Here is a 26,283-nt window from a genome sequence, read left to right as displayed (position 1 = left end):
TTAAGTTGCCTGAAGACGTTTCACCTCTCATCCGAGAAGCTTCTTCAGTTCAAAGGGTCTTCAGTTCTAATGGTTAATGTGTATTGTATTGAACAAAGAACTAAATACGTAATATAATAGAATTGCATATTATTGTCATTGTACATGTAAAATAAAATTGTGGGTGCTTCACTCCAACTGTGCATGGTATAAAAATATACATTGTATAAGAGCAAGAATAAATACATGCCGGAAAAAGATAGAATGGCTTCTTCACAGAGAACAGCCCCAGTCAGGTGTGAAAAGGCACCCAAGCCACCCAATCCTCGTCAGCTGCCTGAAACTCACCGAGGAGCTCAACATCTTCATTGCTGGGTATGAGGCAACCCCTCTCCCCCAGACCCTGCCCCCCACTTACCTTTCACCCAGCAGACCCCCCTCTCCCTCCAGGAACATAAAGTCAGGAGGACTCTGAGACCGGTAAATGCCAGAATAACTAATGGCCTTGATGGCATCACAAGGGCTGTGGTCAAAGCCTGTGCGGAACTACTGGCAGGGATACTCACAAAGCTGTTCAACCTCTCCCGTACTCATGCCACCATTCCCAGCTGTATGAAGGCCACCACTACCATTCCCCAAAAAGACTGATATAGACAGCCTCAATGACTACGAACATACAACCCTCACATCTGTAGGCATGAAATGTGTCGAGCGGATAGTGTCTCAAGGTCTCTTTCACCCTGCCAACCACCTGTTTGACCTGCTGCCCTCTGGTTGGTGCAGGGGTTAATCATGTCCCACACCTGCAGGCTCACAAACAGCTTCTTCCCCTGGGCCATTTAGACATTAACAAACACAATCCCTCCACACCCGACCGATGTCCACTGTTACATCCCCCAGGAGGATGTCTCTTCTCCCTACTAACCCTTTGTTTTGTCCAGGCTCCACCTCCTGTCCTGATTGGATGCTGCGCAGAGTCTGGCTAATTGGTAATCAGCAGAGCACTATTTAAGGCCTGTGGAGCTGTGCTTCTGTGCCCTCTGGCCATTTTGGTTGCCATACCTGTGCAGGCTTGCATGCCTTTGTACCTTGTATGAGCATTGTTGTTTTCATGTTCAGACTGCTGTAGGGGAGAGCTCCCTTTTGCTTTGACACCCTGTTTTCTCCTGTTTATGTGTTGTTAGGTAGGTTATGGTTATAGGTTGTATATTTTGTTTCTTTGGAGTTAGGTAAGTTTCTTTTATTTCTACATGAGGGATGTTTTGTTTGTTATGTTGGCCTTGGCTCTCCCTGATGTTACACCTCAGTCTGAACCCAAATCTCATCACCAGCATTAAATAAACCTTTTACACTTACCATCTTGGCTCCTCCTTCACTATCCACCTTTATGTTCGTCCCTTCAACCCCCTAGACTAGCCAGGGGACGTAACATAAATTGGGGGCTCGTCCGGGATATTATCCTGTTTAATCCATTTTTTTTAGATGGTGAAGGTTTGGAGTTGTTTGTTTCTGCTGGTGTGTTTGGCAGAGGTAGTTAGTATGGCAACTGGTGTTTTCAATTTGAGTGCATTTTTGAGTAGTCCTTCTTGGGAGGAGTTAAATATGTGTAGAAAACGTGATTTGTTTGCTATAGCAGCACACTTTGAGTTAAATGTATCAAGGAAATTGGTGAAAGAGGACTTGAAAACTGCTGTTTCAAACAAGCTTGTGGAAGAAGGCCTGCTTCCTGTTTCTAAATCACCTCGTTTGCCAGTTCCTCTTGACAGGACCCCTAATGAAGGAGTGAAGCCTGCTGTGTTAAAGGAAGAAGGGCAAAACCCTGCTGCTGTGGAGCAACAAACAGTGGAAAATTTGGGCACTAATGGCTCACCTTCTTTTGCTACTCCATCTTCTCCTCGTTCAAGACAAGAAGTATTACTCAAGGTACGTTTGGCTAAATTACAGTTGGAGGCTCAGGATAAAGCCCAAGCTCGTCAGGCAGAGTTGGAACTTCGCAGGTTGGAGTTGGAAGCAGAGACAGAAAAGGTGTTAAAGCTGACAAGGTTGGAGCTGGAGTTGCAGACTGAAAGGGAGGTCAGACTGCGTCAGTTGGAGTTACAGGCACAGACTTCAAGAAGTACTACTACTCAACCTAGTTCTGCAAATTCATCTGTTGGTAAAACAACCTCCTCCCATGTAAACACAGGTGGTTTTAATGTGAGTAAAAACATTGTGTTGGTACCTCCATTTCGTGAATCAGAAGTTGATACATATTTCAATGTGTTTGAACGTGTTGCTGCCTCACTGCACTGGCCGAGAGAAGTTTGGCCATTGCTTCTTCAGTGCAAATTGGTAGGCAAAGCACAAGAAGTCTGTTCTGCTTTATCTTTGGAAGAAAGTTTGAACTATGATGTAGTGAAGTCTGCTATCCTTGCTGCTTATGAACTTGTTCTCGAAGCGTATAGGCAACGCTTTCGCAATCACAAAAGAGCAGCAAATCAGACTTTTGTAGAGTTTGCTCGTGAAAAAGCGACTCTTTTTGATAGATGGATAACAGCAAGTAAAGTTCTTGACTACAACTGCTTACGTGAACTGATACTGCTGGAAGAGTTCAAAAATGGCCTGCCAGAACGCATTGTTGTACACCTTAATGAACAGAAGGTTTCCACTTTGAAAGAAGCAGCTGTGATAGCTGATGAATTTGTGTTGACTCATAAGACTGTTTTTGTGCAGAAACGTGAAGTTACCACCCGAGAACCTCCCCCACGAAAGGATCCTTCAAGCCCACGATGGACTTTTGCTTCAAAGACTGAAAGGGAATGTTTCTATTGTCATAAACTTGGTCATGTTGTTGTTGAATGTCCCGCTTTGAAGCGCAAGAACCAGTCACCAAAAGGAGTAGGGTTAATTAAAACCATTCATGCTGAGAGAGGGGACCAAAGTGAAGGAGTTGATCCCTGCTTCAAACCCTTCCTCTTAGATGGCACTGTGTCATTGACCGGGAAGCCTGAGGATGAAAAACCCATTCGAATACGATCAGTGATTTTATCTATCTATCTATCTATCTATCTATCTATCTATCTATCTATCAATCAATCAATCAATCAATCAATCTTTATTTATAAAGCACTTTTCATACAAAAAAACTGTAGCACAAAGTGCTTTACATGGTTAAAAGCAGCCCACCCCACCCCACCCCACCCTCCCACCTCCCACTCATTCCCCACACTCTCATTAACAGAAACGGTCATGGATACACACATTCTCTCCACCCCCCCCCACACACACACTTAAAGAGTAAAATTGGGCTGGGTACGCATTAGCCAAGTGAGGAAACACTATCACAGGGAGCTGTCTGCACCGGGAGCCGGTCACAGACCGCAGCCTCCAGGCTGGGCACACAGCAGGAGGGAGGCAAAGAAGCCCCCCAGCCAGGCTGAGAGGATCCACAGAGCCCTAGCAGCCACGGTCGATCACAGCCCCGGTGCAGAGAGCCCCCTCTGAGGAAACACTGGAGATATGACCTATTAAGAATATAAACAGGATAAAAAGATAAAATAAATAAGAGTGGGATACAATATAAATATAAATATAAACAGAGTAAGAAGATAAAAAATGAATAAGAATACAATCAATAAATATTAGGTAAAACTAAATTAATAATATAAATAGAATAACAGGATAGAAAAAATAAGCATAAAATAAATAAACGTTAGTTAAAAGCTAAATTAAAAAGGTGGGTCTTGAGCCTGTTTTTAAAAACATGAACGTTCTCTGCGGCCCTGAGCTCCTCCGGCAGGCTGTTCCACAGTCGAGGACCATACCACTGAAAAGCTGCCTCTCCGTGAGTATGTGTCCTGACTTTAGGGACAATCAAAAGGCCAGTACCAGAGGACCTCAGGGTCCGCGAGGGTTCATATGGTAAAAGCAGATCTGAAAGATAAGAAGGCCCAAGACCATTAAGACATTTAAAAACCAATAAAAGAACTTTAAAATCGATCCTGAAACACACGGGGAGCCAATGCAGCGATTGTAAAACCGGTGTAATGTGGGCCCGCCCTCTGGTCTTCGTCAGCACACGAGCTGCAGAGTTTTGCAAAAGTTGCAAAGGTGAAATATTCTTTTTCGGGAGACCAGAGAGCAGGGCATTACAGTAATCAATGCGACTGATAATAAAAGCATGCATCAGCATCTCCGTGTTGGCCCGAGAGAGAATAGGGCGGACTCTGGCTATATTTTTTAGATGATAAAATCCAATTTTGGTTACATGTTTAATATGTGGGATAAAACCAAGCTCAGAGTCAAGAATAACACCCAGGTCTTTCACTTGTAGTGAAGGGCATAGTGAAAATGCCTGTAATTTAGACAAGAGTTTCTCTCTCTGAGCCTCAGGACCGATGATTAAAACTTCAGTTTTGTCCTGGTTAAGCTGTAAAAAGTTTTCTGCCATCCAAGATTTTATATCTAGAATACAGTTAAAAAGGGCATCCATTGGTCTGGTGTCATCAGGAGACACGGAGATGTACAGCTGAGTATCATCAGCGTAACTGTGGAAGTTCACTCCATGCCTCCTGATGACACCGCCAAGGGGAAGCATATACAAATTAAAAAGTACAGGGCCTAAAACCGACCCTTGGGGCACACCACATGTCATTTTATGGATCTTAGAGGAGCATGTATCCATACACACCATAAAAGTTCTGTCTGAGAGATAGGAAGTGAACCAGTTGTGTACAGCACCAGAGAGGCCCACCACGTGTTTCAGTCTGTTTAAAAGTATAGTGTGGTCTACTGTATCAAAGGCTGCGCTTAGATCCAGTAGCACCAGGACTGAGAGCTTTTGGGAGTCCCAGTTACATCTAATATCATTTAAAACCTTTAGGAGAGCGGTCTCTGTGCTGTGGTTCACCCTAAATCCAGACTGAAATATCTGTAGGATCTGTTTATCATTCAGAAAATCATTAATCTGAGTAAAAACAAGTTTTTCTAAAATTTTACTTAAAAATGGTAAGTTGGATACAGGTCTGTAGTTATTAAAATCATTACAATCCAAATTGCTCTTCTTCAGAAGGGGCCTCACCACCGCCGTTTTAAAGGCAGCAGGGAAGACACCCAACTGAAGAGAGCAATTCATCATGTATAACAGCTCAGCTTCAAAAAATCCATAAAGTGTTTTAAAAAGTGAAGAGGGGATTGGATCTAAAAGACATGTGGTGGGTCTCACTGTGGAGAAAATCTTCTTAAGGTTCTCAGCATTAACCAGGACAAAGCTGTCCAGTGTCTCCTCAGGTACAATCGAGCCCTCAGATGTGTTTAAAATCATATCACGAGAAGATAAAATATCACATCTGATGGCGTTGATTTTTCCCCTGAAGTGGTCTGCAAACTGCTCACAGAGCGAGTCTGTGGGGGTTCTTTGGGAGCTGTTAAAATCAGGGTTAAATAAATGATCTATGGTGGAGAAGAGGACCTTGGGATTATTTTTGTTATTACTGATTATTTTGGCGAAGTATGAATTTCTTGAATTCCTTAGAGTATTATTGTAAATTTTAAGTTGCTCGCAAAGTATTTGATGGTTGATTGCATTTTTATTTTTCCTCCATCTCCTTTCTGCTGCCCTGCAATTTCTTTTGAGTTTTTTGACTTCTTCGTTTCTCCAGGGTGATACACGTTTTACGTTAATCTTTTTGGTGGTGAGTGGAGCAATGGAGTCAAGGCTTTTCTTCAGTTTGAGGTTAAAATGATTAAAAATAAAATCACAGGGTGCAGGTAGAATCACAGGGGGGCATTCGTCTAAAACCCTGGTAAAATTTGCAGCCACTTCAGAGGTTAGATAGCGCCTCCTCACAGTTCGCACCGAGGTCTCCCGCTGAATAAAACCGGTGATGTTAAAAAACACACAGTAGTGGTCAGAGACAGCCAAGTCAACAACAGAGGACACACTGGTGGACAGCCCATGGGTGATGACCAGGTCCAGAGTGTGTCCTCTGTTGTGAGTCGGCTGCGTGACGTGCTGGGTAAAATCCATACAATGAAGAATGTTTAAGAATTCTTTTGATGTAGGGTCAGAAGGATTATCTATGTGCAGGTTAAAATCACCGGTTAGAATTATCATATTATACTTTGAATGTATGTTTGTTAAAAATTCTGAGAATTCCTTGATAAAAGCAGCACTGTCTTTAGGTGGTCTATAAATTGTGACAGATAAAACTGGAGGGCTGCTAAAAACCATAGCGTGGAATTCGAAAGTGGTAAAATGATCAAATAAAATTTGTTTGGTGGTGAGTGTGTTATTGGTTAAAGATGCAGTCCCACCACCTCTCTTACCACTTCTAATTGAAAAAAAGAAATTAAAATTTGGTGGGGAGGCCTCAGTGAGAACAACTGGTGCATCCGAACCCAGCCATGTTTCAGTTAAAAATAAACAATCAAGTTTATTATCTAAAATTAAATCATTAATAATAAAAGACTTATTCAACAGAGAGCGGACATTTAAAAGTGCCATACTAATTGAGACTGGTGGATTTTTGACAGTAGAGTTCAATGAATGCTGAGATTTTTGAAGAGGCCGGAGGTTATTAATGTTTTTGGAGTTACTGGATTTATGATAATTGTGTTGTTCTCTGTTTGTGATTATGACGGGTATTGTGTTGACTGTGGGAGAGAGAGGTCCGAGTCCAGAGTTTTGTGTATTACTGTTAAAAGTGGAACAAATGTAGGAGCTGGGACCAAGGGGACATCAGTCAGTGGAGGACAGATCAGCGGGTAGTGTCGGTTTGGGGTAATGACAGGGCCGTGTGCGGGAGTGCTGTACGCCAAATACCAAATTGGCGGACAGCAAACGGCGTCCCCAGGCGTTGAGGTGGAGTCCGTCTGCCCCAAAAAGATGTCTCCTCTCCCAGAAGGCATCAAAATTGTTAATAAAACCCACACCGTGGGAGACACAGGCGGAGGAAAGCCAGGTGTTAAGGCTGAGCAGCCGGCTGAAACGGCCTATCCCTCTGCCGCAGGTGGGGGTGGGCCCGGAGATAAAAGCACTCACCTGCAACTGACCAAGGAGGCTGAAGAGTTGGAGGAAGTCCAGCTTCAGCAGCTCAGATTGCTGTTTGGGAATGTCATTGGTGCCGATGTGGATGATGAGCCGGTTGGCCTGTGGGTGGGACGCCAGGATGTTGGGAATTCTGTCCACTATGTCGACAACGGTGGCTCCCGGGAACGACAGCGTGAGCGCCCCCCTCATCCGCACGTTCCTGATGATGGAATCCCCGAGGACCAGCGTGGAGAGAGGAGATGCCACCGGGGACTGCTGGCCATCTGAGACGCCCGCGCCACGGCACCGGGGGTGTTCAAATGGAGATGCACCAGCCGGAACGCGTGAGTGACTCCCAGGTAGCCGCGCCGTGGGTCCTCTTCTCCGAGGAGCCGGGGTGAAGAAGAGTTCTCCGCGGCGAGTTTGCGCCACAACGCCGGGCTGCCCGCCACGGCTCCGGGGACGTAGTGGTGGAGATGGTGCAGACTTCAGCGACACAGTGGGGTGGCGAGGGCTAGCGGCCAGAGGAGGAAAGTCCACAGGATCCAGGATACTGAATTTATTCTCCAGCACTACCGCACCGGAGGGGTGAGGGTGCGAGAGACGGATCCTCCTGGCCCCTCTGCAGCCACTGCGCGTCCCAACCATGGTCCATGGCGCTGGTTGGAGTGGAGTGGAGCTGAACAGAGCCTTGGGTCTGGCCCCTAGTTGAAACCAGCAGTTCTCGTCCGTGGCAGAAACACCAGCGACACAAGTTTGGAGCCTGGGTTGACTGTTGGCGGGATCTTGGGACACAACAGCTGGGTGGTGCACTGTGTCGGCTAGCTCAGCGCTAGTAGCGGTGGTTTGAGCTTTGCCAAGGAGGATCGTGTCAAGATCGCGTTCAGCCCCCTGGATTTGGTATAGCGTGGATATCCTTTGTTCCAGCTCGATCACTTTTTGGCTCAGGTTGACGCAGCTTTCACAACTGGATGTTGAGGTAAGTGGTGCCATTCCGAAATCTCGTACCGGTGACAGCGTCAACAATTATCTGATGTATTACCTTTGAGTGACCATTCCTCTTGTCATGGTAGCATTCTGATTCAAGGAGTTGAAATGGGCTATGTTGAAGCTCCTTTGCATTATGTCCACATCAAGTCAAAGTTGGTTAATGGCATCTTCTCTGTGGCAGTACGCCCCTCACTTCCCATAAAAGGGGTGCAGTTCATTTTGGGGAATGATATTGCTGGTGGGAAAGTGCAATCTGTTCCTGAAGTAACAAATGATCCAGAATCAAACTTGAAGAGCAACGACCTAGCAACATGTTTCCCATCTGTTTTTCCTGCTTGTGTTCTCACCAGGGCTCAAACAAGACGTAAAGCTGCAGAAATTGATTTGGCAGACTCTTCGTTGGCTCAGGCTCTGGCTACAGATGATTTGCAAACCCTGATTGATCTTCAAAGTGGCTCAAAGGATACGACTGAGAAGTGGAAGGATCTCCATCTCTCACAGTTAGACTTGCCAGTCACACGTGAAAGCCTTATTGCTGCTCAGAAGTCTGATCCCTCATTGACTAAATGCTTTACTTCTCCTTCTGAAACAGGAAATAAAAAGGCTTCTTATTTCTTGGAAGATGGGGTCTTGATGCGCAAGTGGACTGCACACCCAAGTTTAACAGCAGATGTAGAGGGAAGCTGTTCTGATGACTGTGACTGGAGCACTACTTATCAGATTGTTGTGCCTCTTGAGTACCGTCACTACGTAGTCTCCCTTGCACATGAGCACCCCCTGTCTGGCCATTTGGGAGTTACAAAAACATACAATAAGATACTCAACCATTTCTTTTGGCCAGGATTGAAGGCTGATGTAGTTGAGTTTTGCCGCACTTGTCAAACATGTCAGATTGCAGGAAAGCCAAACCAGACAGTTCCTATAGCTACTCTTCATCCTATACCAGTACTTGGTGAACCTTTTGAACGTGTCATTGTGGACTGTGTTGGTCCATTGCCCAAGACAAAGAATGGTAATCAGTTTTTACTGACTGCAATGTGTACTTCGACTCGTTTTCCAGAAGCTGTCCCACTCAGAAGAATAACTGCACCTTTGGTGATTAAAGTTTTGACAAAGTTCTTCACTACTTTTGGTCTACCAAAAGTAGTCCAGACAGACCAAGGAACCAACTTTCTGTCTAAACTTTTCAAGCAGGTCATGCAGACTCTTGGGATTAAGCATGTTGTGTCAAGTGCATACCATCCTGAGTCTCAAGGAGCATTAGAGCGCTGGTATCAGACACTCAAGGCAACGTTGCAGAAATACTGCTTGGATACTGGAAAAGAGTGGGATGAGGGAGTACCCCTGATGGTGTTTGCCATGCGTGAAGCTAAGCAAGAATCCCTTGGGTTTAGCCCAAATGAACTAGTGTTTGGTCATTCTGTTCGGGGACCTTTGAAGTTGTTGAAAGAACAGTTCTTGTCAACAGACCATGTTGTGAAAACTAATGTTCTGGATTATGTTTCACAGTTCAGAGAGCGCCTCCATAAGGTCAGGTTGGCAGCTGCAGAAGCCCTCTCCTCTGCTCAGGGGAAGATGAAGAGTTGGTATGATAAGAAAGCCGTTCCTCGATCTTTCAATCCAGGTGACAAGGTTTTGGTTCTTCTACCAACTGCTAGCTCTGCATTGTCTGCCCACTTCTGTGGACCATACCAGGTGGATAAGAAAATAAATGACACTGACTATGTGATTAAAACACCAGACAGGAAGCGTAAAACACGCTTGTGCCATCTTAATATGCTCAAATCTTTTCATTCTAGAGCTGATTCTCTCTGTGGTCCTGCAGATAAGTCTGTGGCATCTCTGCCAGAGCAAATCCCACCTCCAGAAACTCTCTTGTTGAACTCTTCCTCAGGACTGAGGTCGAGTTTAGATGAAGATGGGCTCAAACTTTGTGATGCCAGCTACCAGAGTGCCAGAATGCTTAATTCTGAGGTACTGTCCCAGTTGTCTACATATCTTTCTCACTTGACCCGTGAGCAACAGTTGGACATTGAAAGGCTTGTCAACATTCATTTAAAACTCTTTGGGGACATGCCTTCCCGTACTACTGTAATAGAGCACGACATTGATGTGGGGAATGCAGTGCCTATTAAGCAGCATGCTTACCGTGTGAATATGGCAAAAAGAGAAATGATAAACAAAGAAGTAGACTACCTTCTGAAGCATGGATTGGCTATTCCAAGCTATAGTCCATGGATGCTCCTGCTACCTTCCAGAGGTTAATGTCAACGGTATTATCTGGTGTGGCAAACTGTAATGTTTATCTTGATGATGTGGTCATCTATTCTTCCAGCTGGTCAGAGCATGTCGACACTTTAGCCACTGTGTTCAAGCGTTTAGCTGATGCTTCCTTGACCCTCAACTTGGCTAAATGCGAGTTTGGTAAGGCTACAGTGACCTACCTTGGAAAGGAAGTTGGGCAGGGCAAGGTTCGCCCTATCAGTGCAAAGGTTAATGCCATCCTCAACTTTCCTGTGCCAACAACACGCCGTGAGCTGCGCAGATTTCTGGGGATGGTTGGTTACTGCAGGTGTTTCTGTAGGAATTTTTCTGAAGTGGTAACCCCACTGACAAACCTGTGCAGCCCGAAGGTACCATTCATTTGGAGTCCTGAGTGTCAACATGCTTTTGAATGTGCAAAAGGTCTTCTGTCGAGTTCACCTGTTCTTGTTGCTCCAGACTTTTCTAAACCATTCAAGCTTGAAGTGGATGCCAGTGAGGTGGGGGCTGGAGCTGTTCTTCTTCAAGATGATGGACAAGGAGTGAGTCATCCTGTCTGCTTCTTTGGCAAGAAGTTCGATACTCATCAAAGACGGTACTCGACAATTGAGAAGGAGACTCTAGCCATGCTTCTGGCTCTTCAGCATTTTGATGTGTATGTGGGATCTACTTCCCAACCTGTAGAGGTCTTCACTGATCACAATCCTCTTGTGTTCCTCTCTCGTATGTATAACAACAATCAACGACTGATGAGGTGGGCTTTAATTTCACAAAACTGCAACATTGAAATAAAGCATAAGAGAGGATGTGAAAATATTGTGGCAGATGCCCTCTCAAGAATGTGATGGTGTAAGGTTAACAAACTTATACGTTTGTTTTTCTGGGTGGGGGTGTTACATCCCCCAGGAGGATGTCTCTTCTCCCTACTAACCCTTTGTTTTGTCCAGGCTCCACCTCCTGTCCTGATTGGATGCTGCGCAGAATCTGGCTAATTGGTAATCAGCAGAGCACTATTTAAGGCCTGAGGAGCTGTGCTTCTGTGCCCTCTGGCCATTTTGGTTGCCATACCTGTGCAGGCTTGCATGCCTTTGTACCTTGTATGAGCATTGTTGTTTTCATGTTCAGACTGCTGTAGGGGAGAGCTGCCTTTTGCTTTGACACCCTGTTTTCTCCTGTTTATGTGTTGTTAGGTAGGTTATGGTTATAGGTTGTATATTTTGTTTCTTTGGAGTTAGGTAAGTTTCTTTTATTTCTACATCAGGGATGTTTTGTTTGTTATGTTGGCCTTGGCTCTCCCTGACGTTACACCTCAGTCTGAACCCAAATCTCATCACCAGCATTAAATAAACCTTTTACACTTACCATCTTGGCTCCTCCTTCACTATCCACCTTTATGTTCGTCCCTTCAACCCCCTAGACTAGCCAGGGGACGTAACATCCACTCACCTCATCAATCTGAGCCATGGTCTGAGTAACCCTCATCACTCAGGCCACTCACATATGGACTCTATACTCAGACCAAGTCCTTTGCACTACTTCAAAGCACTTTGTTCCCCAATGTATACTTTTCTCTTGTTTTCTATATATCCCTCTTGATTGTATATATTTCTTCAGTTTATTGTTTATTACTACTATTTATTACTTATTACAATTATTTATTACTTTATTACTGTATTACTATTTATATTTCATTCCTGCATAGTTGGTGTGGAGCATCCATAATTTAGCTGTATATGTACAATGACACAAAGTGCTGTTCCAGTCTATTTTATTCTATTCCTTTTCACAGGAAAACTACTGCCTATAAAAAGATTATCAAAAACATAGAAGAAAATTGGCAATGTAAATAAATCAAGTTTCTTTACTTACTTGTCTACCTTTTTATTTTTAGTACTGTTAACACTATGGAGACCAAGACTCATGTGTAGACATGTATCTTGTTCATTGTATGTTAAGCTTATTCTGTACAGCTGGCTCCGAAGTCAGTGACCACTCAGAGAAATCTAAGGAAGATTGGCCCTCATACATGCCTGTGGAACCTAAATCTCCAGTTTAATCACCCATTCTTGCTGATGTTTGCTGCCATGTTTTTACTTTACTTTTGTTGTATAGCAACAACAACACAGGTCAGAGCACCTTAACTTGTGATTGTGATTCCAGTTAAAGTAAGAGCAATTCTATCCGAGGAAGTACTGGCTGACACTGAAGAGAAAAAGTCCTTTTAACCAGAAGAGGAAAAACAGCAGACATTATAATAGAAACAGTGATGGTTATGTTTTTCATTGTTAGTGTATATATGAGTATTGGGGAGTATTAGCCATTTTTTAAGTTGTTAGTATTTTATGATATGTTTTTGTGATTAGGCTATATTTCAAATGTCTTTAGTTGACAGTAAAAGATGAAGTGCTCATATTTTTTTTTGATCATGTTGTCCACTAGGTGGTAGTAGCAGAGTGAGACTTTACAATTGTAGCTTCTTTTAATATTTCTTAGTGAATTTTCAGCATTAATTTGCCAAACACTCTGTGTAGAAATATTGTACCAGTTACATGACTGCAAACATGCCAACTTAGAACTCTCAACACATAAACTGAGCTAAATGTATTAAACATCAAATGAAGACACATTGAATGATAAGATAATTTTAGGATATCTCCAGGGCTTGTCAGGGACAAAGTTTTTTTTTTTAGCTAAATGAATCCAGTTAAACTCATATTATCTGTCAAGGCTGTGTATAATATACACTCCTGTTTAGAGTAATGAATGACCTTTCAGACCTTTAATCAAAGACCACTGCCCAAGGTCATGTCCTCTTGAAGGCGTAGAACAGAGCCCTCTGTCTAAAACCCTATATAAATACCACTTACACACATACCTGACATCAGGGAGAGATGGCAGTCTCAGTTCTTTTAATTGGTCTGGTATCTGCTTTGTGTTTGTTTCAGCTGAACTCAGTTTTTGCCTTGGGTGTGTCTCTGGATAGTCTGAATCAAAGGAGTAGCTTTGCAGCTGCTTGGGCTGGTACTGAACCTTCATCTGAGAAATGTAAGCTGCAGGGTAGCACTCATCGACCGGCATTCTCAATGGATGGGGACTTCATTATTGGGGGTGCTTTCTCTCTTCACTCCTACACGCAAACAGTGAGCCATGATTATACCATCATGCCTGAGAAAGTAAGATGCAAAGGAAGGTCAGTATGGAAAAATTATGAAGATGTTGCATTTATTGTAATAGTAATCTTTCTTACTGTGTGTTATCTGTATGAAATTTAATTGGATCAAAATCTATGTAGCCTAAAATTTTAACAGTGAGTTGACTGTCTGTCTGCAGCATAAATGCCGATGAGCTGCAGTTGTTACATGCAATGGTCTTTGCCATAGAAGAGATTAACAACAGTACAGAGCTGCTGCCCGGAATCAGGCTTGGGTATCAGATCTATGACTCATGTGCATCAGTTTCCATGACAGTGCATTTGGCATTTCAGTTTTTGAATAGCTTGGACCTTGTGTTTCACACTGGCAAAACCTGCTCCCAGTCAGGTATGGTGATGGCTGTTGTTGGTGAGTCTGGGTCTACGCCATCCATCAGCATGTCACGAATCATCAGTCCCTTTAACATTCCTCAAGTAAATACTTAAAGTTTTTGTCAAACTAGGCATTTAAAATATGCATGCACATATGCAGTTCTTATAGGATTACCTTATCTTCTTTTGTTTTAGGTGAGCCCCTCTGCCACATGTGCATGCTTGTCTGACAAGGAGCAGTACCCAAGTTTTTTCAGAACAATCCCCAGTGACCAGTTTCAAGCTGATGCGCTAGCTAAGCTTGTAAAACAGTTTGGCTGGACTTGGATAGGTGCTGTACGATCAGATACAGATTATGGAAATAACGGCATGGCATCCTTTCTAGAAGCAGCAAAGAAAGAGGGGATCTGTGTGGAATACTCTGTATCTTTCTATCGGACACACCCACATAGCAGGATACAGAAAGTGGCAGATGTTATCCGCAGGTTCTTACATCAAAGATTTTGGTTCTGGGAATTTTTTTAATGATTTTTTACGAGGTTTTTTTGTTTGTTTGTTGGATTGATATACAAAAATAAGTTGATGACTAAACATTTTACATAGCTGAAAAAATTCTTCTAATACAGTGTATTTTTTTCACAAGTTCTACATCTATGGTAGTGGTGGCATTTGCACCATCTGGAGACATGAGGATCCTGCTGGCAGAACTTTCACGTGAGCCTTTCCCACCTCGACAGTGGATAGGCAGTGAGTCATGGGTGACCAACCCAGAATTAAGGAAGTACAGTTTTCTCACTGGGGCCATTGGATTTGGAATTCAGAAATCTGTAATCCCAGGTTTCAGAAACTTCCTGTTAAATCTCTCTTTTGCTCAAGTGGCTGTATCACCATTGCTTACTGAGTTCTGGGAGGATTCCTTCAACTGCACAATAAAAGAAAGTGAGAAACATTTTTCGATTTTTGTTTTTATTGGTTGGTAAATCTTAACCTATATGACTTATATAACCAATTTTGGACAGTCAGCCGACACTATTACTGTGGCCCCTTTTCTCAAATGTGACTCTTTGTTTGTTGAGTGATATGTTCAAAGATATGATGTTAAATGCATGAATTAAATTGTCTGTCATTGTTGGTGCCCTTTTTTAATTTTAGGTGATTCTGCAGGAAAGAAAGTATGTAATGGAACTGAAGATATAAAGACTCTCCAAACCCCGTACACTGATACATCTCAGCTTAGAATTAGTAACATGGTGTACAAGGCTGTGTATGCAATTGCACATGCCTTTCATAATGCATTATGTCAGGGAAGAAATGTCACAGCTCAGTGTGACAAACTAACCAAATTACAGTCCGAGCAGGTCAGTAAAAATGAATCAGTCATTGCAAACATGTTTCACTGTCTCTGAGAAACCTTAAGTGAAATATTACTTTTAGTTGTTCGAACATTGTTTTATTTTTTCTTTCCCCTCCCTTTATGTCTCAATTCATCCTTACAGATTCTAACTGAGCTGAAGAAAGTAAATTTTTCCCGAAATGGATATGATGTGTCATTCGATACTAATGGGGATCCTGTTGCTATTTATGAGCTGGTTAACTGGCAGAAAACTAAGGCTGGCATAACTGACATAGTGACTGTAGGGCTGTATGATGCATCACTGCCAGACGGCCAGGAGTTCCAGATTAACAAAAACATAACCTGGATGGAGGGCAGCACGAAAGTAAAAAGTCAAAGAACAAATTAATCTTTTCAGCTTTACAGCAAACATTTACATATGTTACGCTGCCTTTATATATTACACAGGTGCCAGTGTCAGTGTGCAGTGGGAGTTGTCCTCCAGGAACTCGTAAAGTGCTGCAAAAAGGAAAACCCATTTGCTGCTATGACTGTACTGCATGTCCTGAGGGAGAGATTAGTAATACTACAGGTAAAGTAAAATGATCATCTGTGCATGTAAAATGTCTTTATGCTGCAAATCTGTAACATTGAATATATTACAAGAATAAATTTGTAATCTGTAATGCTAATATTACAAGAAGCACTTTAACTCTTTTTTTTCTCCCATTCAGATTCTGCTGATTGTTTACCCTGCCACATGGAATTCCAGCCTAATGCAAAGAGAGACACTTGTATCCCTAAACCTGTAGAGTTTCTTTCTTTTCAAGACATCCTAGGAATCATCCTGGCTACATTCTCACTTCTTGGTGCTTGTCTGACTATTATGACTGCTGCTATATTCTTTTATCACAGGACATCTCCAATTGTCAGGGCCAACAACTCTGAGCTGAGCTTCCTGCTGCTCATCTCACTGACTCTGTGTTTCTTATGTTCAATAACTTTCATTGGAGCACCATCTGAGTGGTCTTGCATGCTGCGTCACACTGCATTTGGGATCACCTTTGTGCTCTGTATCTCCTGTGTACTTGGGAAAACTATAGTGGTTTTAATGGCTTTTAAAGCGACACTTCCAGGTAGTAATGTCATGAAATGGTTTGGTCCTCCACAACAAAGAATGACTGTTATGTCTTTCACCTTTATTCAAGTTTTAATATGTACTATTTGGTTGGTACTTAGCCCTCCATTCCCAATAAAAAATCTAACTGCATACAAGGAGAAAATCATCCTGGAATGTGCATTAGGCTCTGCTGTTGGCTTCTGGGCTGTGCTTGGTTACATAGGCCTACTTGCTTCCTTTTGCTTTGTTTTAGCTGTTTTAGCCCGCAAATTACCTGATAATTTCAATGAAGCCAAGCTTATCACTTTCAGCATGCTGATATTCTGTGCAGTGTGGATCACCTTTATCCCAGCATATGTAAGCTCTCCTGGGAAATTCACTGTGGTTGTGGAAATTTTTGCCATTCTGTCCTCCAGCTTTGGACTAGTTTTTTGTATATTTGCTCCAAAGTGTTTTATCGTATTGTTTAAGCCTGAGAAGAACACCAAAAAATATTTAATGAACAAATATCAATCATAGTATATCAATTGTTTGGAAATGATTATTGTTGCAATTCCAAGATGAAATTGGACACTTTGTATGTCTTTCTAAATCAGTTTCTGGATACTGACTACGCATAACAGACAACTGCCTAACTACGCATATGCATGTGCACACATCAACACACACACACACACGCGCGCGCGCGCACACACACACACACACACACACACACACACAAACACACAAACTTCTTGTATTTTTACAGTTGCTCGTACATGGTATTCATCATCAATATTTTCATTATTGTTTGTTATTATCATTGTTTCCCCATTATTATTATTGTTATTGTTATTGTTATTGTTATTATTATCATTATTATTATTGTTGTTGTTGTTGCTGTGGTTGTTGTCCAGAGTGGGACACTAAATGGGTTGGGGCTTTGGTGGGACCTCTGGGGTGGCCTGGACCTCCATCCACTGTGGCCCATCTCTCCTTCTATGAGACAATTAATGACATTGGTTTTTTTATTGCATCACGTCAGGAAACAATTTTTTTAAAGGAATAAATATAAACCAATAAAAAAACACATGAAAAGATAACTGGAATTTGCATCCCACTTTACTATGTCTTTGCTATGTCTTCTTTTCTTTTCTTTTTTTTTGCATCACACAAGATTAGGACTTTTAATACAACAAGAAAAGAATAGGGCAGCTATGTCAGTGGGTGGCACTGGGTTGGTGGGTGATTAGGGGGTGCCTAAGGTACCTGGGCTGCACCCTCAGCACCTTTGGTGGCTTGCTCTGGACCGTTTCAAGTGGTTAAAATGAAAAACATTCAATTTAAAATGTCATTTTAAATTTGCTATTTCAATTTTGCTATTTATACTCTTATTGTTAATAATATCATTATGGGCATTATTGCATTCAAGAGCATTTTTATTTCTTTATATAGCTGAAAAAGTTTTCATGGCTATCAAATTATTTCATTTACCATTTCAATCAACACACATAATGCTCTATGAGACTACATTATAATAATATATTTGATGAATTTGCTTGTCTTTTTGTTTGTTCACCTGTCCTTACTGATCTTTTTTGTCTTATTTACCTCACAATAAAAATACAAAAAGTAAATTGCACACTTTCAAGCACATAGCAGGGTTATTTATTTTTGTTATTGAGAAAACTTTTTTAAAAATTGTACATTTCTTACTGTTGTTGTATGTGTTAATGTATGAATATGTGACTCAGTGTTAAGTGCATAAATAAATGTAAAGTCACATTTCACAATAACACTATATAGTTCTGAATTATTTTTTAGTGGTTTCATACAATGAAATTTAACATTTCCATTTGTATCAAGCATCAAGTTCAAGACTGCAAATGTAAATTTAATGTGAGCTGAGTGAGCTCTGTCATCTATATAGCAGACATGCTATAGCAGTTTTCAACTGTTGTTCAAAAATTCCTGTCCTGACAAGTTACCAAAGTAATATTTTCAATACTTAATAACAGCAACAAAATCCAAAATATTAGGATTTAATCTTCAGCATCTGGTAACAATATTTCAAACTTTCATTAATTTCATGCATGACCAGTAGACATGGCAAAAATACCAGCAAGAACATAAAACAAACAAGAAAAACTATTATAAATAAAGTAAATGGAATGGTGTACTGAAACATACATTTTTTGTTAAATTTACAGAAATTTGAAGAATAGATTGGCAATTTTAGGGAAAGGAGGATCTGATGCTCTCAACTGAGGAGTGGTAAAAGGCCACGGCAGCCTCTGGTCCAGGTCATTCCTTTTCAAGACACGGGACTGATGGGCCTTCATTAGTGTTGTTGGTCAAGGCGAGATTAATCGAGATGTGCGTGCCCAGAAACCTAAATGTGGAGACAGATTCAACCCATTCTCTATTTATAATGAGAGGAGACTCGTGAAATCCATGATGAGTTCTTTTGTTTTATGGACATTCAGCTTCAAGTTTTCTTTGGAGCACCAGCACGGCAAATTATCTATTTCCACTCTGTACACTGTCTCATCTCCATCAGAAGTGAGTCCAACCACAGTGGTTACAATGAGGCTGGTTGGATGGATTGGTGTACAGCAATATACTGGGTGTACAGTGCAGGGCTAAGAATGCAGGCCTGCAGGGATCCGCTGCTGAGTGTGGTGGAGAGGTAGGGGATGAGTCTGACTGATTGGTCCTGTTGGTGAGGAAATCTTTGATCAAGGAGCAGGTGGCAGGGGGGATGTGAAGATGGTCCAGTTTGGTGATAAGGATGGGATTATGGTGTTGAACACTGAGCTGTAGTTCACAAAGAGCATCCTCACCTAGCTGTTCCTGTTCTCCAGATGCCTCAGCCCTCTGTGAAGGGTGATGATGATGGCATCCTCCATGGACTGAATTGCTCTGCAAGCAAACTGGTGGGGGTCGAGGGTTGGGAGGTAGGCAGTCTGATGGATGGCAGTCTGTTTTGGTTCTGATTTTTTTCTTGCTTTATATTCTCCCTTTAGGCCAAATTACTTCTATTATGTTGAAGCAAGATGGTGGTGCGTACGGACATATGCACCACACAGCACTCTGAACTACTGTGCACCTTTTTTGTGTTTCTGTGTTTTTTATGCCTTTTTGTTATGTTGTCCTGCAATGCACTGATAACTTTCAGGTGATGTCTGTTAGTTACAGGAACTAATAGTTACAGGAACTAATAGATATCGGCCTTAGCCTGAACTGGGATTTTAATTTGGATAGGACTGACAGTATCCCACCCAAGATTGTGAGTGCACCGGGCACTCCATGAGTTATTTTTGGGAAAAACAAGCAACACAGATGGTGCAGGGAGAATAAACAAAAGCTGGCATGCAGAGCTGGCTATTATCTCCAGCTGCAAAAACAACAACACAAACAGCCCACTTCCATTCATCTTCCTCAGCAATGCCAGATCCCCAGCAAACAAAATGGAAGAGCTACAATCAGAGATTTACTACAACTGCTTTGTCCAGGAGTGTTGTCTACTGATTGTAACTGAATCTTGGCTCCATCCAAACATTCCCGATGCCTCAGTAGAGGTACTGGGCCAGACATTACACCACCAGGACCACAACCAAGGGAAGGGTTGGTGGGCCCTATGCTTATGTGCTTCAGGACTGGTGCCATAACAGTAGAATCAAAGATAGTCACTGTTCACTGGACTTGGAGGCCATGTCCATTTAGCGCAGACCCTTTTATCTGCCCCACGAGCTAACAATAGCCATAAATACCATTGTTTGCATTCCTCCTCAGTGCTAACGTTAGCGCAGCACTCAACTACATCTAACTTATTATCAGTAAACAGTAGAGAGTGCACATGTCCATATTGTTCCTGAGGACTTTAATAAGACATGTTTGAAATCTGTACTCCCCAGTTCCACCAACATGTTAAATGTCCTTCAAGGGGGAAATAGGACACTGGACCATGTGTACCGTAACATCCAGCATCATAAGGTGGCAATTCACAGAGGTGGTCCTGCAGCCCAAAGAAACGGCATAACTCACTCTACTGTAGGGCCATAACCAGCAGGAGGCGCTGTAGGGGCTGTGTCCAGAGGCAGTCAGGGAAGAGGCCCTGGCTGTCCCGTTCCTGGCTATCAAAGCTGGCTACTGGGACCACTGAACCAGTCTCCTAAAGAGGGGCTGGACTCTGGTCTGAGTTGGATCAGGTGGTGGGGGAGCATGCACTACAAACCTGGTGCACCTAAACAAATAATTTGGGTGCACTGGGACAGCCTGGCAGGTCCAAGGGACGCTAGGAACCCAAATGGTCCATGTTCTGCACCTCCATTGCTGAGGCAGCTGCAAAGAGCTGCAAGGTGCTTGGTGCATGTTGTGGTGCTAACTCCTAATCCTTGAGTCAGATGGTGGTTACCAGAGAGGAAGGGAGCCATCAAGCACAAGAAGGAGTCCTATTTGGCTTGGTTAGCCTGTGGGAGTTCAGAGGTAGCTGTGGAGTGTGGCTCGGGCAGTCGTTGAAGGATCAACTCGGGTGTTGGATGAGTTCAATGAGGGCATAGAACAAGACTTTCAGACTGCCTTGAATAATTCTGGCAAACCATCAGGGGGCTCAAGAAGGGAAACCGGTGCTCCACTCTCAACATTTACAGTGGAGGTGGGGTGCTGCTGACATTCAACTGAGGTTATAGACAGGCGGCGCAAGGAATACTTCAAGGAACCTTCTGAGTCCCACTAACCCACATTCTGTTGAGAAAGCAGAGTTTGCAGACGGGGGGGACGACTTACCTATCATTGTGGGTGAGGTCACTGAGTTTATTAACTCCTGGGTTGCTGGACCCCTGGGATGGTTCCTAAAGGCTCTTGATGTTCTTGATGATCTTGATTGACATAACCTTGAGGAGTATAAGAAAATCAGAAATCACATTTAAAGACTTTTGCTCAGTAATACAGATGTGCCCATCAAGCAAAAACCGTACTGTCACTCCAAATTGGAAGGTGAAGGAATTCTTTGAGGGTATGATGCAGGATGATGTAACTTGTTTTGTTTTCATATTACAGGTTGCTTGGAAACCCCAAAGTTGAGGTTTGTTTATTTTGTTTTGTTTTTTTCATTTAATGAACTTGACAATTAGTAGACAAAAACTAAGAGTTGTGTTTCTATATCATTAAGTTTGTGTTATTAGACTTTAGTTTCCATTTTACAAAATGCAAAACAGCTATAAAATGCAAAAAGTAATAACCAAATAGCCTTTTGGTTATTAAAAATAAAGTACCATACAAAATACCATACATAGTATTTAACATTGTTACTTTTAAATAAAGAAAATAGTCTGGGGACATAAGGTAGGATTTATTCAAGCAAAACAATATCACAGTACTATCCAAATGTATTTAATATGTTATGCGGTTCCTACCAATTTATAATTTGTTTTTTTAAATCTTATTCCACCTTATTACTGGACTATTAGCATATCATTACTGAAATATAACAGAACATTTTTAACTGGTAAAAGGTACCCAAGGTGAACTTTTCTTTAAATGTCAGTCTGATATTTCTTAAAAATAAAAAAATCCAAAGTTGATTCTGCACTATAACTTGAGTAATACTTGGTAATTACATATAATTAAATTCTATTATCTTATTATTATTAAAAAAAACAGACTGAAAAGCAGTAGAAATTATATCAAAGGATTGATCGAAGGCCATTACATAAGGGTATGTTTTTTTGTTTTTGTTTTTTTTTAAACAGCCTTTGTCAAAATACCTATATAAATCAGTGTGAAAACCCCTCATATGTAAACACCTGACATCAGGCAGGGATGAAGGCAGCAGGTCTTCTAATTGGTCTGATATTGGCAGTGTATTTTTTGCAGCTAAAATCAGCTACTGCCTTGGCTGTGTGTCTAGATTGTCTGAATCAAAGGACTAGGCTTACTGGAGCTCGTGCTCGTACTGAGGCTTATTCTGTGACATGTAAGCTACAGGGTAGCACTCGTCTACCTGCATTCTCAATGGATGGAGATTTTATTATTGGCGGATCATTCTCCCTTCATGCCTACATGCACACAGTTTACAATAACTACACCAGCATGCCTGAGGCTGTGAAATGCAAAGGGAGGTCAGTAAAAGCAATATGTGGGTGAGCAAAGATAAGATCAAAAATAAAAAGTCTCTCTCTCTCATCATATACATATATATATATATTTGTATGTATGCATATCTTTATTTTATTAGCCTTTTGTCCTTTCACTTGATCAATCTTGAAATTTATCTTATTCTTGGTAGAATAATTCTAACAGTGACACAATTGTCTGCAGCATTGATACCCGTGAACTGCGCTTCTCACGTGCGATGGTCTTTGCCATAGAAGAGATCAATAACAGTACAGAACTACTACCTGGAATTAAGCTTGGATACCAGATCTATGATTCATGTGCGTTAGTGCCTGTTGCAGTGCACGTGGCATTTCAGTTTTTGAATAGCCTGGACCCTGTATTTTCAACTGGTAACAGCTGCTCTCAAACTGGTATGGTGATGGCTGCTGTCGGGGACTCTGGGTCTTCACCTTCCATCAGTATCACACGTCTCATCAGTCCCTTTCACATTCCTCTTGTAAATAATTTGAATTTCTAGCAGATGTTTTACATTTAAGATATGCATGTTCATGATTTCTGTTTCAGAGGTACAATATTTTATTTTATTTATATATGTATATATTTTTTTGTATTTCTTAGGTGAGCTATTTTTCCACATGTGCATGCTTGTCTAACAAGCAGCAGTACCCAAATTTCTTCAGAACAATTCCCAGTGACCAGTTTCAAGCAGCTGCTCTAGCCAAGTTGATAAAACAGTTTGGCTGGACTTGGATAGGTGCTGTTCGGTCGGATTCGGATTATGGAAATAATGGCATAGCATCTTTTCTAGAAGCAGCTCAGAAAGAGGGAATCTGTGTGGAATACTCTGTATCTTTCTATCGGACAAACCCACATAGCAGGATCCAAAAAGTAGCAGATGTTATCCGCAGGTTTCTATATCATAAATGTGAATTAGTATCCTTTTTTTAAGTAAACTTTTATGTCATGTTATGAGACAGTCAAAAAATGTTTTTAATACTTTATGTTGTATCTCAAGGTCTAAAGCTGTAGTTGTTGTGGCATTTGCATCTTTTGGAGACATGAAGATACTGTTGGAGGAGCTATCACGTGAGCCTTTCCCACCTCGCCAGTGGATAGGCAGTGAGTCATGGGTAACCAACACAGAATTAACGAGGTACAGTTTCTGTGCTGGGGCCATTGGATTTGGTATTCCGAAGTCTATAATCCCAGGTCTCAGAGAATTCCTGCTGAATCTCTCTTTTTCTGAAGTCATTGCTTCATCGGTGCTCACTGAGTTTTGGGAGGATGCATTCAACTGTAGACTGAAAAACAGTAAGAAAATTTTCTTGCTTACAGAAAACCCTTTGATGTTACAGAGGATACTGCTGCTTCATAAACCAAGACATCCTACTACTCTAAGAATTCTGATGATGAATATGAGATTAACAAAGGTTGAATCTCTTTGATTTAATTACTTCTAAGGTTTAATTTGGCTGACTTTGTTTGGATGGTATAGATTTTTTGTATTTAAATCTGTTACGTTTAGAATTTGTCAGATTTATATACAAAAAATGTAGAAAATCTAGATCTAAGTTCAATGGTGAAAACATATTTTTATGTTTGTTCGTTTTACTGTAGGTGCTGCTACAGTAGACAAGAAAGTGTGCGATGGAACTGAAGACATACAGAACCTCCAAAGCCAATACACTGACACGTCTCAGCTCAGAATTACTAACATGGTGTACAAGGCTGTGTATGCAATAGCACATGCCATTCATAATGCAGTGTGTCTTGGAAAAAATGTCACAGCTCAGTGTAACAAACTAACCAAGTTAGAGCCCAAACAGGTCAGATTAAACACAGGCCATTTTCCTTCATTATCTCTGATTTTACATGGATGAAGTGCAGTATTGTTATTAATTTTTAAAATATTAAACCTTTTTCTTTCTTTCCCCTCCCTTTCTGTCTTAACTCATCCTTTCAGGTTTTAACTGAATTGAAGAAAGTAAATTTTTCCCAAAATGGTTATGATGTGTCTTTTAATGCTAATGGGGATCCTGTGGCTATCTATGAGTTGGTTAACTGGCAAAAACATGAGAGTGGCATCACTGAGATAGTAACTGTAGGGCTGTATGATGCGTCACTACCAGTGGGCAAGGAGTTTAGAATTAACAGAAACATAACCTGGATGGAGGATAGCACAAAAGTAAGTCTATGGACAAGAATCTAACTAATTAAATTTTGAGCATGGAATGCTTACAGTTATGTAGCAAACATTTAAATCTATTATGGTTCCTTTATGTCTTTGACAGATGCCAGTGTCAGTGTGCAGTGGCAGTTGTCCTCCAGGAACTCGGAAAGTACTGCAGAAAGAAAAACCAGTCTGCTGTTATGACTGTATAGCATGTCCTGAAGGAGAGATCAGTAATACTACAGGTAAAATCTAACGTTTGTCAATGTATTTAAAATCGTTTTACACTGAAAAATACAATTTACAATGAATAAATTCCTAGTAGCCTCTCCTCTTTTTTTCTTTATTCAGATTCAGCTGACTGTTTACCCTGCCACAATGAGTTCTGGCCTAATGCAAAGAGAGACACTTGTATCCCTAAACCTGTAGAGTTTCTTTCATTTCAAGACATCCTTGGAATCATCTTAGCTACATTCTCAATTCTGGGTGCCTTTCTTGCCATTATGACTGCGGCTGTATTCTTTTATCACAGGACATCTCCAATTGTCAGGGCCAACAACTCTGAGCTGAGCTTCCTGCTGCTCATCTCACTGACTCTGTGTTTCTTATGTTCATTAACTTTCATTGGAGCACCATCTGAGTGGTCCTGCATGCTGCGTCACACTGCATTTGGCATCACCTTTGTGCTCTGTATTTCCTGTGTACTTGGGAAAACTATAGTGGTTTTAATGGCTTTTAAAGCGACACTTCCAGGTAGTAATGTCATGAAATGGTTTGGTCCTCCACAACAAAGAATGACTGTTGTGTGTTTCACCTTTATTCAAGTTTTAATATGTACAATTTGGTTGGTAGTGAGCCCTCCATTCCCAATAAAAAATCTAACCACATACAAGGAGAAAATCATCCTGGAATGTGCATTAGGCTCTGCTGTTGGCTTCTGGGTTGTGCTCGGTTACATAGGTCTACTTGCTTCCTTTTGCTTTGTTTTAGCTGTTTTAGCCCGCAAATTACCTGATAATTTCAATGAAGCCAAGCTTATCACCTTCAGCATGCTGATATTCTGTGCAGTGTGGATCACCTTTATCCCAGCATATGTCAGCTCTCCTGGAAAATTCACTGTGGTTGTGGAAATTTTTGCCATTCTGGCCTCCAGCTTTGGACTAATGCTGTGTATATTTGCTCCCAAGTGCTTTATCATATTGTTTAAGCCTGAGAAGAACACCAAGAAATATTTAATGAACAAAAACCAATCATAATATATCAAAGTTTTTGTAATTATTACTCTTCCTACAGCAGGCTGAAATTGTACGTATTCAGTGCACATAACAAAGATTTTCAGTTTCTGATGTTATTTAAATAAAGGATTTCCATTATCCATTGTCTGCCAATTGTTGTTTAATGTACAAATACTTCATTTAAGTGCATAAATAATTATGTTTACATTTCTTAATAAATCTAGATTGTTCTGAGTTAGTAGTTCGACACAGTTGCTGTTAATTATTCTATTTTACTACAAAGCAAGTTTAAAATTACAGATGTCAGTTCAATGTCAACTGCGTGAGCTTGGTATTATGATTGTCTTATCCACCTATCTTTCACAATTTTAAACACATATTCATGCAGTGTTCTCCTTGGAAATATGTGTCACTGAAATTCATGTTGATGCTACTTTGAGGTGTTTCCGACATATAAATGCAGTTAATCAAGCACAAAGAATTGCACCTCCCCAAGCAGACCAATAACCTACCAAGTAAGCCAGGAAGCCAAGAGCGAAGTGTCCTACTCGGGTGATATGGTA

At 41.4% G+C, this 26,283-nt stretch overlaps 2 protein-coding genes across 2 annotated transcripts; both read left to right on the top strand.

Moving 5' to 3' along the window:
• Positions 1–12,699: 12,699 nt before the first annotated feature.
• Positions 12,700–16,844, top strand: LOC102082067 (extracellular calcium-sensing receptor-like). The gene is made up of 8 exons (XM_019367164.2): positions 12,700–13,430; positions 13,571–13,865; positions 13,959–14,248; positions 14,407–14,702; positions 14,916–15,121; positions 15,260–15,481; positions 15,565–15,688; positions 15,831–16,844. Exons 1-8 carry the CDS (start codon positions 13,132–13,134, stop codon positions 16,733–16,735), a joined length of 2,637 nt encoding a protein of 878 aa, XP_019222709.1. The 5' UTR covers positions 12,700–13,131; the 3' UTR covers positions 16,736–16,844.
• Positions 16,845–22,273: 5,429 nt separating this feature from the next.
• On the top strand, positions 22,274–25,741 carry LOC100710172 (extracellular calcium-sensing receptor-like). The gene is made up of 8 exons (XM_019367165.2): positions 22,274–22,317; positions 22,517–22,811; positions 22,934–23,223; positions 23,331–23,626; positions 23,933–24,141; positions 24,279–24,500; positions 24,607–24,730; positions 24,837–25,741. The coding sequence occupies exons 1-8, from the start codon at positions 22,289–22,291 to the stop codon at positions 25,739–25,741; spliced, it is 2,370 nt and encodes a 789-aa protein (XP_019222710.1). The 5' UTR covers positions 22,274–22,288.
• Positions 25,742–26,283: the final 542 nt, after the last annotated feature.

Source organism: Oreochromis niloticus, linkage group LG14, assembly GCF_001858045.2.
Source record: "Oreochromis niloticus isolate F11D_XX linkage group LG14, O_niloticus_UMD_NMBU, whole genome shotgun sequence".
Classification (NCBI taxonomy): Eukaryota; Metazoa; Chordata; class Actinopteri; order Cichliformes; family Cichlidae; genus Oreochromis; species Oreochromis niloticus.
Note: the sequence above shows the minus strand (reverse complement) of the source record. Positions and strands in the feature narration are given on the sequence as shown.